The 12,623-nt window shown below is 36.1% G+C and overlaps 1 protein-coding gene across 1 annotated transcript in view; it reads left to right on the forward strand.

Moving 5' to 3' along the window:
- The window catches only part of LOC126828860 (multifunctional procollagen lysine hydroxylase and glycosyltransferase LH3), a 43,791-nt gene that overhangs the window by 17,826 nt on the left and 13,342 nt on the right, over positions 1-12,623 (forward strand). The window contains exons 3-11 of the mRNA XM_050558936.2: positions 441-577; positions 1,283-1,397; positions 5,932-5,983; positions 6,635-6,747; positions 7,767-7,830; positions 9,156-9,253; positions 9,987-10,088; positions 11,114-11,245; positions 12,467-12,588. Coding sequence (XP_050414893.1) covers positions 441-577; positions 1,283-1,397; positions 5,932-5,983; positions 6,635-6,747; positions 7,767-7,830; positions 9,156-9,253; positions 9,987-10,088; positions 11,114-11,245; positions 12,467-12,588 — 935 coding nt within the window. The remainder of the gene's footprint in view (positions 1-440; positions 578-1,282; positions 1,398-5,931; positions 5,984-6,634; positions 6,748-7,766; positions 7,831-9,155; positions 9,254-9,986; positions 10,089-11,113; positions 11,246-12,466; positions 12,589-12,623) is intronic.

Raw genomic sequence — 12,623 nt, forward strand, 5'->3', positions numbered from 1 at the left:
TATTCTTTTTCTATGAAACATGTAATTTTTAGCTTTTTGTTGTTTGGGGTGTAAAGATTATGAAATTGAATGTTATGTTCAGGTCCAGGGTGGGAGGGGGGGGGTGTCCAGTGGTTATCGCGTGCGTGTCTAATCACAAGGTATGTCATTAAGTCGGGCGGCGTGGTTTTGAAATCCCAGCTTGTACGTGGCAAGGAGTAGGGTCGCCTGTCCTCTGGTTTCCTCCCACAGCTAAGGACTCCTACGCGCTAGCTAATTATTGAAATAAAGTTGAACTATATGTTAGCCCCAAAATGACGAAGTTTGTGTAGAGTGGAGTTAAACTCTCTCTCTCTCTGTCTCTCTCTCTCTCTCTCTCTCTCTCCGTTCCAGATATGTACCACCAATCACAATCTCAGAGGAGGACACATCTATTAAATATGCAATATTTAATTTTTTAGGTTCTAGGTTTAGGGAAGCAATGGAGAGGTGGAGATATAGCAAATTATGCTGGTGGAGGTCAAAAGGTCAATATATTACGAGAAGGTTTGGAGGAGTTTAAGGATCGTGATGATCTAATCGTAATGTTTGTAGACAGGTGAGGGCGACAATCAATAAACAAATCTCAACCTTATTCATTATAGTTTGCAATATCTAAAAGATCTCTTTGTTATACTGAAATATGTCTTATTAATGTGAGCCCGAAAATGAATTTTAAATATTTGGTGATCGACATGGACATTTGTGGATCCATAGGCAATGGTGCAGTATCCTATGTGTGGATTCGTGGGTGCGGATGGACGTGAATGAATCCACAGGTAGGAGATGGACATGTGTGGATTCATAGGTGGGGATGGACATGGGTGAATCCGCAGGTTGGAGATCGACCCACATGGATTCATGGGTGGGGATGTACATGGGTGAATGGATTCATGGGTAGGGATGGACATGGGTGAATCCACAGGTTGAAAATCGACCTACATGGATTCATGGATGGGGATGAACATGGATGAATCCGCAGGTTGGAGATGGACATGGGTAAATCCACAAGTTGGGAATGGAATTGGGTAATTCACAGGTTGGGAATGGAATTGGTGGATCCCTTGGGTAGATCTACAGGTTGATTTAAAGACATGGGTTTATCCAGATTTTGGGGTTGAAAATGGGGTGGTCTACAGGTCAGAATTAGACCTGTATGTTTCCACAGGTTGGGCATGGATATTGGGCAGAGACATGGGACGTATGGGATCTATAAAGGGACATGAAATCAAAATCTCCGTTACTTGTATAATTTGTTTTTCAGTTATGATCTGGTATTTTCTGGGGAAAAGTCAGAGATTTTAGAAAAATTTGCCAAGTTTGACGCCCGTGTTGTGTTTTCTGCGGAAGGATCATGTTGGCCGGATGGATCATTGAGTGTAAGTATCTATACATTATAAAGCTGACAGTTATCTTATGAATTGATGTATATCAGATGTATAGTTGACACAGGAGTCAGGACTAGGTCATTTCGGGACTAACACATGTTTCAATTTTATTTCAATAATTCGCTTGCGCATAGCGGTCTTTAGCAGTGGGAGGAAACCGGAGGACCCGGAGAAAACCCACAAGGTTGGACAGGCGAACCTATTCCTTGTCATGTACAACCGGGAAATCGAAACCCTGCCAGACCTTATGGTACAGCGCACACATGCTAACCATTCGGCCATCCAAACCCCCAGTCCTTCATAGGCATCTTCAGATGTTATAAAGTACATGTATATGTACCACAATACATTCAAGATCTACACACTCCATATGAATCCAGTAGAACCTTAAGATCTCAGAACAAGTCATTATTCCTGCTGTCAAACTTCAACAGACGAAACGACCTTTTTACTTTGCAGCACCTTTTCTCTGGAATTCTATACCCTAAGACATCAAAGAATCAAAAACTCTAGACACGTTTGAAGACACATCTATTTGACGAAAATAAATACTAAAAGAATCCACATCAACTTTATAGCGCATTAGGAACTTTATCGAGGTATTGTTGCGCTATACAAATTCTGTGTTGATTGATTGATTGATATGATTAAATACAACACTTCTTACTCTGTCTTTATGGGTATAAAATAACCAAAATACAATACTTATGTATAGACGTAATGAGAGGAGGAGGAGAGAGAACTACTTTAAGCAAAGATTGTATAAATGTAAGCTTACTCTTCCGGACACCTGTTACCACTGTTTGTCGTGTATTTTGTACATGAGGAGCAGTCCATTTGCTGATTACACTATTTTGCTTGAATACACTATTTTGCCTATAACGTTTTTTAGGACTTTGAATTCTGTCTTATGGTTTGGATTGTTCGTACTTGGTTTTATTTTATTATCTCCACTAAAATATTTTATGTGTGATGTAACTGTCGAGAGGGAGTCTTTAATATAGATTCTGCAAGAGGAAGTTAGTTCGAGGGCTGTATCAATATATACTATTCAAAAAAAGTAGGGGATATTTGATTTTTAAGTGTTATTAAAGTCACCTAATGAAACTGACGAAGAAACAAATGACAAAATGAAATGAAGTTCACATTCATCGATTTATTCCAAATGATCGTTAGACTAAGTAAGGCACAGACTGACCATTATAAGGGTAAAATGATACCCGGGGTCAAACAGCAAAGTTACCACAGCATCACAACCAAGTCAGTAACGGGTAAATCCTCCTCTGTTTGCCAAACAAGCATTGATCCGACGTGGCATACTCCTAATGAGACGTCTAAGGTCATTTTGGTCCAGATTGTCCCATTCCTGTTGCAACGCAGCAGCAAGTTCTTGGACATTGGCAGGACGTTGTTGACGTTGACGTAACCTCTGTCCAAGCATGTCCCAGACATGCTCGATGGGGGAGAGGTCGGGACTCAGTGCTGGCCAAGGTAATGTGGTGATGTTCTGTTGTTGGAGGGCTGTATCAATATATTACTCAATCTCTAGCTCGAGACCATTAAAAAGCTTAAAATATGCAGACACTATTTCAAATGAAATTGTCATGTGAGTCCAATACTTCTTCTAGTATAAAATAATGACGGTTAGCACGTTGCCCGTAGATTATTTAAAATACTACTATGCAAATGTCAAATGATGATGTCACATCTGTATTTTAAAACTTAATATAAACAGAAACTCACAATAACCATACCAATAAAATCTATAATGTAGTTGGGAAAATGAAGTCTTTTCTGCCAAACATACAGTTAATCGTCGAGACATTTGTTAATAATAATGTGAAATATTTGAGTTCTGTTTACAGAAGAATGAAATAACCATATGTTGCTACTTATATAATAGATTTACATTGATTTCTTTACAAATAGCGGGTGGTTGAGTTATAGTCGTACGGGTTTGATGACTGTTAGGGGGGCAGAACCTGAATGCCCGAAAAAAATTTCGGGTTACAGAGAGCGCGTCAGTCTTTTGCAAGAGGTGAAGGAGCGGAGCTTACCATGTAGGGATTCCTCAAGATAATTTGGAAAATTTGATGGCCGCAAACGCGTGGTCTAATAGTCAATTCAGTACAAGTTACTGGTACCCAACAATCTGATTAAAATACAGATCTATATTTGGTTTCGTTTTTTTTATACTTTCGATGGCCTACGCCCTACACTACATGAAGATCTGACAAGTTATAGCGATAGGTCACGTCAGGGGGTCAAAAGACCGACTTATGACCCTATGATGTCAGACATATGATTAACCAATCAGCATTGATGTTACTAGTGGATTACCCACAGTTCCGTGCAAAACACGCCTATAGCTCACCGTGACCATTTCATTGGCTTATCCCCGACACCATTCAGAACATGAGTTAAATAACAACTCTTCCAGATCCTAGTGTAGTAAAGACAAGTAAAACGAAATTTTGAACTATAAACACAAAACCAAATAGGATCTGTGTTTTAATCAGATTGGTTACTCAATTAAAAGAAAAGTAAAACTAGTGTTTTACTAGATTTCGGGCACTTATTTTTGCCAACTAATTTTTTTACACTTTACGTCAGTGAGGCCTTGTAATAATATTGGTAGAATTTTTGCTCTTGAAATTAATGGTGGCAGTATATTTCATTAATGAATATCTTTGGCAAGTTGATAGATTCCCACATATGTAGAATTGTACTAAATCAACATAGTCTGTAATTGACATATTGTTATATAAAAAAGAGTTACATGTGTCTATAAAATACCACAGAGAGAACATGTGACGGAAAATTACGATTGCATCATTCGGCTTGTTTGACCAATCTCTATACTTATTTACATGATATTTGACCAATTAGATAATTGAACGTCCAAAACCCACAGCTACAAAACTATCATACTGGTGAGAATTCGTTAGACTTGCATTAGATTCCGGAGAGGGACCATCTGAGTTCTTAGACAGCCGCGAGACTGGCTAGGGAGGAGAAATGGTTTTAGTTAGAATTGTAATTTGTGCTATGCTTGTATACCTGTATTCAGCTATATATATATAAAATGTAGAAGCGAACTGTTGCATTGTTATTCCTGGTAAGACAAACGTCTTGAGAAAAACCATTAAGAAGTAAATACACAACGTGAAGCAGAAGTAAAGACAGCTAGAGTCAAATTCTAGACGATCACAAGGCTACAGAAATATGTAGTAAGAAAAGATGCATGGGTCGTACGTAGGATGTGGCGACCGGTTTGGGTGGCTCGCTCTCCACGTCAGACAAAAGACCTATGGTGCTACAGCCTATTGAAATTGGTTTATGTACCTGTCTATCTGTTCCTCCATCTCTGTCTGTCACCTTTGGGAATATAATAACCATAATAATAACGAGGTAGGACAGGCAACCCTACACCCTGTCCTGTAGGGATGGAAACCATGTCACTTGAATCACTATAAAGTACATGCGTTAGACCACTCAACAAAATCAGTCTCGCCCATATGCTCTGGAAAAGCGTGGTTTCGATTCCCCGGTTGTACATGACAAGGAGTAGGGTCGCCTGTCCAACCTTGTGGGTTTTCTCCGGGTCCTCCGGTTTCCTCCCACTGCTAAAGACCGCTATGCGCAAGCGAATTATTGAAATAAAATTGAACCATGTGTTAGTCCCGAAATGACCTAGTTTGTGGCGAGTGGACGTTAAAATGACGAAGTTTGTGTAGAGTGGAGTTAAACTCTCTCTCTCTCTCTCTCTCTCTCACTCTGGAAAAGGTTCGTAATTTATTGTTGTGAATTAGGTGAATGTACGTGATAAGGAGTAGGGTTGCCATGCCCAACCTCATGGGTTTTCTGCGGATCCTCCGGTTTCCTCCCAGTACAAGCTTGTTATTGAAATAAAATTATACCATGTGGTAGTCCTAAAATGTCCTGGATTTTAAACCCTATTTCTTTCTCTCAAGTGTTGAATAAAGAGAAGCCTTTAGCACAACTCCCAGCTAATTGATGTCTATTATAACTTGAAATGAAATAAAATGGGGTTTAATGTACTACTGTTCTGCTCCTGACCGGGCTAATGAAGATGGGCATACACCATACAGTGTGCTATGGGGTCAATTTTGCCTGTAAAGCAGCGCTACAGCCTACTCTTGTATCGAATTCCAACTGCCTATGGATCTTTTACGTGCACGCTAATGTGTACACAGGACTTTGTTTTTTTGTCTCATCCGAATGGCTATACCTTGTCCCTTGACACGTTCTCTGTTTTGTACCACTGACAAGAGGGAACCACACCGGAAAATCTGGATGAACTTTCTCTGCCAATGCAGCGATCAAACACCCGACCTCCAGGCTAGCGAGCCAGCATCTTACCCACTTAGCCACCGTGACCCCCCCATTACAACTTGAAGCTACAGGATAGAGTTTAAACTTGGCACAATGGCTGCCAGTCTTTAGTAACCAGCCATAGAAACATTACAACAGTCTGATAACTTTAACATTTTATTACTTTCAGGAAAAATATCCACAAGTGAAAGCAACAGAGAAAAGATATTTAAATTCTGGAGGTAAATATTGTTTCGTAAATAAATCTTGGCTTTATTTTAAAAGATCAATGAGTGGAATTGTGACAATTATCGACAAAACAATCATGCTAAGTTTCATGTCTCTCTGATTTATTAATATTCTAGGACATGATTTCATTTTTATACTTCCTCATTTTAAGGTGGTCGTCTATTGCTATCAATCGTCCAGATGTCTTATGAGCACAATAGAGGCTGCAATAATCCATATGTCTTTTTGAATTACATGTTGATATGTAATATCTTATAGAGTTATTCCCCTTTGTTATGAGCACAATAGAGGCTGCAATAATCCATGTCTTTTTGAATTACATATTTGTTGTCTATCTCACTGATATGAAAAAATACTACACATTTTCAGTAATATCTGATAAGAGTTATTCCCCTTTGTTATGAAATCTTGTAAGCACTTTATAGGCTGCAATTATTAATTTATTTTTCTTAATTTATCTTGATTGTCTGTTTTATTGCAAGAAAGAATCCCATTAATTTTCAAAGATTTGTAATAACTTACAGAGTTATTCCCCCTTTTTATGAAATAGTGTTAGAAATTCGTAATCCTGTCTGTTTGGCATGTGTTCCAAGTCTTGCCCACCTCTTCTTATTATCAATAATGCAACTTTATTACGATTTTAGGTTTTATTGGTTATGTGAAAGATATTTACGAGATTGTGTCTTATAAACCAATTCAAGATAATGATGATGACCAACTGTATTATACTAAAATATACTTAGATGAATCTTTACGGGTAGGTTCTAATTTGAAGCTGGTTATACATCCCTGACAAAGTTGTAGCAAAAATGATATTAAAGGAGCTAAATCGCTAATATTTGGGACTTACAAATTGACACAAATGTTGCGCAACGCATATAATAATATGATATGAATGTATATAAACTGATTTACATTCAATTGTATCTGTTTCTACTATAATTTCAAAATCAGTTATGTTTGGCGACATACGCCAGAAGTCTCAATCGAATGGCAATCACTAGCGTCTGGTTATTCCAGTCTACACCGATGGTAATCAATGCGCATGCTTTCCAGATAAGAATATGGGTCACCATTTGACATGACTTGTAGAATATGTCTAACCTTGTTCTTTGAGACCCTTATTACAAATGGCACTGAATTGCATCATGGTACATGATTCGTGTACCAATGGTAAAATGTTTATTTTATCTTAAATATTGGATATCAGAAGCCCATTCTTTCCCGGTAAGAACACAGCATCATTGTTGATTTAAATTGACAAATAATCTGTGTTTTCAATGTCGAAGACTTTGGATGATATTGAGTTAGAGACTTAGTTACTTTAAGGTCAAAAACAATAACATAATAATCAAAATGGCCAAATTACTCTTGAAATGTATGGTAGACATCCAAAAGCTTCTGTGCAAATAAAAAATGTAGTTTGTGCTTTGTGTTGGATTGTGTATTACACCGTTTTAAAAGCTTTAATGTTTAGTAGGTTAATATATTTATAAAGGATATTCGGAGGGCCTGACAAGGACAGCTGTCTAGTCTTTCGGATGGTAAGAAAAACTGAGGTGCTGTGTACACATTGGCATGAACGTAATATTAATATTTTTAATTACACCCAATTCATTGCTTTTCAGTTTCTTTATTGTTATTTTTATTGTAGTTTTTGTTGTATTGATGTATTATTTTAGTAGATATTTGACTTTAAAATTGTGAGTTGAAAAAAACAAAAGTTCTTGATAAAAGATGATAATTGAATCATTCTTTGAAAATATTTTATTTTAGCAAAAGTGGAGTATTAAATTAGATACCAAGTCAGAAATATTCCAAAATTTAAACGGTGCTTTAGGTAAGATTAGTTGTTTTATTGAATAAACGCTTTAAGGGGTGAGGCTACCCGAAAAATATTTTCTGAAATTCTAAAGCTATTGAATAGAAAATGGCACAAGTAGTTAGGGAATGTAATAAACAAGGGAAAACTAACATTAAAGAAAAAAAAAGTTGTTGCCAGGGTAACACATTTTTTTGGAAAAAGTATGAAAAATGTAGGTACACCATCTCTGATAATAATAAAGATAAATGTCTCATTTTCAGACTGCTTATTCTTTAATGATAACCCTAAAACCAGACAGAGGGTTTTTCTCTATAATTTTTATGATTTCTTGGAAAATGATGGTTTAAAACATTTGCCTCACCACAGTATTTTGTCTTTGGAGAAATATTTTGATAACTTTTGAAATATTAATGATAATTCAAATTGCTTTCTGTCTGACTATGTGGTAGATATGAGTCTATATACCCTGCAAATTTGGTGAAGATATCTTAATTAGTTACAAAGATATAGCGTACCTACATTTTTCATAATGTTTTTCCCCCAAAATGAGTTACCCTGGCAACAACTTTTTTTTAAATGTTAATTTTCCCTTGTTTATTACATTTTCTAACTACTTGTACTATTTTCAATTCAACAGCTTTAACATTTTGGAACAAAATTTTTCGGATAGCCTCCTACCTTAACACTTTGTAGAATTAGAGGAAAGAAAGGGTGGAAGAGTCCCTCTAACAGTGCAGGTCAGTTTGGATCTCAGTGATACAGCCGAAGAAGAACAGGAAACAATCCTTGAAAATAATCCATAGTATAAGTCCCCTGATAACGAACTTGACAAGACTGTGTAGTGGTCAAAGATTTAATCCAGTATTCGTTTTGGGCGATATGCCCTTCTTCTGCCGGTATTGTACATGTTACAGATTGACTATATACACCAGAGCATCACTATAACACTGTTGTTGGTGTCCACTGACTACATCAATGTTATAGGTTGACCCTATACACTAGAGCATCACTATAACACTGTTGTTATTGTCCACTGACTACAGTTCGTGTCCGGTGTTGGCCGAGAAAGTTCATCCATATTTTTCAGCATGGTTTCCCCCATGTTTCAGTGGCGCAGGTAGAATTTCCTGACAAGGACAGCTGTCTAGTCATTTAGATGGGACAAAAACCAAGGTCCTGTGTACACATTAACATGCACGTAAAAAATCCCTTGGCAGTCGGAATTCGGTATGAGAGTAGGCCGTAGCGCCGCTGTCAGGGCAAAATTTCCCACACCCCATTTCATTTCATTTCATAGTTTAGGTTATCAGTAATATATTATTTGGTGTTTTTTGTTTTAGGTGAAACAACTTTAAAATTTAAAGGAAGTAAAAGTTACATGTATAATTTTAAAACTGGTTCTTCTCCTGTCATTATTCATGGTAACGGACCCATTAAGGTACGTCTATCCAATTACTGTGGTTAATTTTATCATTTGTTGTTTATATATAAGTTTGTAGTCTGTGGTGGGACAAGGATACAAAATCAACTTAAATAAGAATTGGCACTTATTTTTCAATTGGCAATCCTGTTTTCAAATATCTGGTCCAACTAAACTGACAAAAGTGGACTTTTTGGTTGCCAATATTGCTCAAGTATTGCAAAAAGGGACTTACAAGCACAGATATGTTACATATATGCATATTCTACTTATCTTATCCAAAATTTAGATAATTGTTTTTGTACTGTTTATTTAAACATACATTATACAAGAGCTAAATCTGTCTATTGCAGGTCTTTCTTTAGGTCTGAAATGTTATATAAATTATTAATTAGACATTAATTAACTTATCCAGACCATAATCAACTCTAGATGGCATCGCTAGCCTGCGTTGTTTATTGAATTAGTTTCCGATTTGCTGTTCGACTTCTATTCATAATTTAATCATGAAATGGATAATCAAGACTATGCTTTTTATCGTACCGACTTTAGTAATGATGATCGAGGCTAGGACTAAAATTCAATCACTAAAATCTTGGTTCAGAGTGGATCAATTTGACTGAAATTTTCAGCAAATTCCCTTTACACTATCTAGTTTTTAACTATTATAGTGAGAACTGCCAGCTCTTTATCTAATCTCCCTTTATGTATCTTTAAGATTGATATAATGTTTTTGTTTTTTATTATCTAGTCTGAGTTTAATCGTTTGACTAACTACCTGGTTGATAGTTGGACCGTTAATAGTGGTTGTCAAGCTTGTGAAGAAGATACTATTAGTCTAGAGGGTGTACGGGTAAGTCTATGTTATTAGTTCATTTTGCATTAGGGGTCACGGTGGTTAAGTGGGCAAGATGCTGGCTTGCTAGCCTGGTGGCTGAATGTTCGATCCCTGCATTGGCCGAGAAAGTTCATCAGGATTTTTTGACTTGGTTTCCCCTTGTCCGTGTTGCAGGATGGAGGGCCTGTGTATGCATTGGGATGCACATAAAAGATCCCTTTGCAGTTGGAATTCAACATAAGATTAGGCCATAGTGCAGCTGCCCATCTTCTTTAGCCCAGTCTGAGCAGATCAGTAGGACGTTGAACCCCATTTCATTTCATTTTGCATTGTGAAATAGCTTCTTGGAAGTGACAGACACACTGTAATATCTAGCCAGTTCTCTCGGATAAGTTCTCAGGATTGATCCTGATTCTTAGTTTTGGCCATTTTGAGAATTAGAAGTGCAGGTCAGTTCGTAGGACAGATCCTACAAAGAAATGATTTCTCCGATTGATACAGAATCTAAAGATCAATTCAGTTTGACCGCTATAGTTATAAATATGTAAGTGTTTTTACACATAAAGCTATAGTTATAAATATGTAAGTGTTTTTACACACAAAGCTATAGTTATAAATATTTATGTCTTTTTACATATAAGTCTTTTAACACACAAAGCTCTGGTTATAAATGTAGAAGTCTTTTTACAAACAAAGCCATAATTATAAATATATAAGTGTTTTACACACAAAGCTATAGTTATTAATATGTCTTTTTACACATAAAGCTATAGTTATTAATATGTCTTTTTACACATAAAGCTATAGTTATTAATATATAAGTCTTTTTACACACAAAGCTATATATTAACCTGTATGTGGTTCCCATGGTTACTGCTTGACTGATAGTAACCAGACTGTATACCCATTGAATGAGATGTATAGAAATAGATCCGTTAGTAGATGCAATAAAATGCCCCAGCATGGGAAGAAATTTTACATCCCATTACACACATCTGAATTACAAATTTTATTTTTCTGTTTTTTGTTTCTGTTTGCAGGAAGATGACTACCCGACAGTTTTTCTTGGTGTTTTTGTTGAAAGTCCAACAGCCTTTTTACGAGAATTTTTTGAAGATCTTGCAGCATTGGAGTACCCTAAATCAAAGATAGACATATTTCTTCATAATTCTGTAAGTTTATTTGGAATAGGTTAATTTTTTTTAAGGGATGCAAAGTAAGATATTGAGTTAATAAAGTTAGACTCTGTCTAGAACAGCCCTGTGGTTTCCAGCTAACTGTAAACAGCTTATTATGATCACAAACTAACTATCCCCGGTCCAACCTCGTGGGTTTTCTCTTGGTCCTCTGGTTTCCTCACACTGCTAAAGACCCCTACGCGCAAGTGAATTATTGAAATAAAATTGAACCATATGTTAGTCCCGAAATTACCTAGTTAATGTTGAGTGGACAGTAAACCCTTCTTTCTCTCTCTCATATAATTTTTATTAATATATTTATGATATGCTACAAAGAAATAAAATTTTAATAAAAGAAAACAATTAAAGATGTAAGAGAAGAGGGAAAATGTTTATTAAAGTTACAATTTCATATTTTCTAGGAAAGTCAAAACGTAATTATTTAAATGTCTTTTGCTTAATAGGTTGTCAACTCACTATTATACAATCATAGGTGTCATTCTCACACTTAAAACTCATTTACACCGGAAAAAATAACACAATTACCTCCCTTGTTTTCTATTCTCCACCATGGAGTAGCTTACTTCAAACGTTTGAATTTGTCGATGAAAATAATATTTTTGCCAATTTCTCAACTGGCAATAGTGAATTATAGGATTAATAGGATTATTCTTTAACAAGGTAGGACTGTTTATAGATACCATCTATTTTAAGGCTTTATTTTAATAAATTTTAAAAATATAACTTAAAAATATGAAATTGCAACTTTAGATATTTGTCTCACAAAAAAACAAAACAAATTGAGATATTTATGTTTTGATAAATTAATTGAAACAGTAAAAAACTTGTATTGTCTTTAATCATTGTTCATTGTGACATTTGGGGGCTTGGATGGCCGAATGGTTAGCATGTGCATGCTGTATCATAAGGCCTGTCATTGAGTCAACTGGCGTGGTTTTGAATCCCTGGTTGTACATGACAAGGAATAGGGTCACCTGTCCAACCTTGGGTGTTTTCTCCGGGTCCTCCGGTTTCCTCCCACTGCTAAAGACCCTGACGTGCAATCGAATTATTGAAATAAAATTGAACCATATGTTAGTCCCAAAATGACCTAGTTTGTGTCAAGTGGAACCTCATTTCTCTCTCTCTTTCTCTCTCATTGTGACATTTCTCAAATAAATTTGAAGCCATGTTTTTTTTTTCTCCTAATTATAGGAATCACATCACAGAAAAGTAGTAAATAAATTTTTGGATACTTATAAAGGAAGATACAGATCAGTAAGTTATATAACACCATTTGAAGATGTAGACGAATCTATGGCTAGAAACCGGGCTATGTAAGTTGAGTTGTATATTTAAAATGTTGTGATTA

This window comes from Patella vulgata, chromosome 7 (genome assembly GCF_932274485.2).
Source record: "Patella vulgata chromosome 7, xgPatVulg1.2, whole genome shotgun sequence".
Lineage (NCBI taxonomy): Eukaryota > Metazoa > Mollusca > Gastropoda > Patellidae > Patella > Patella vulgata.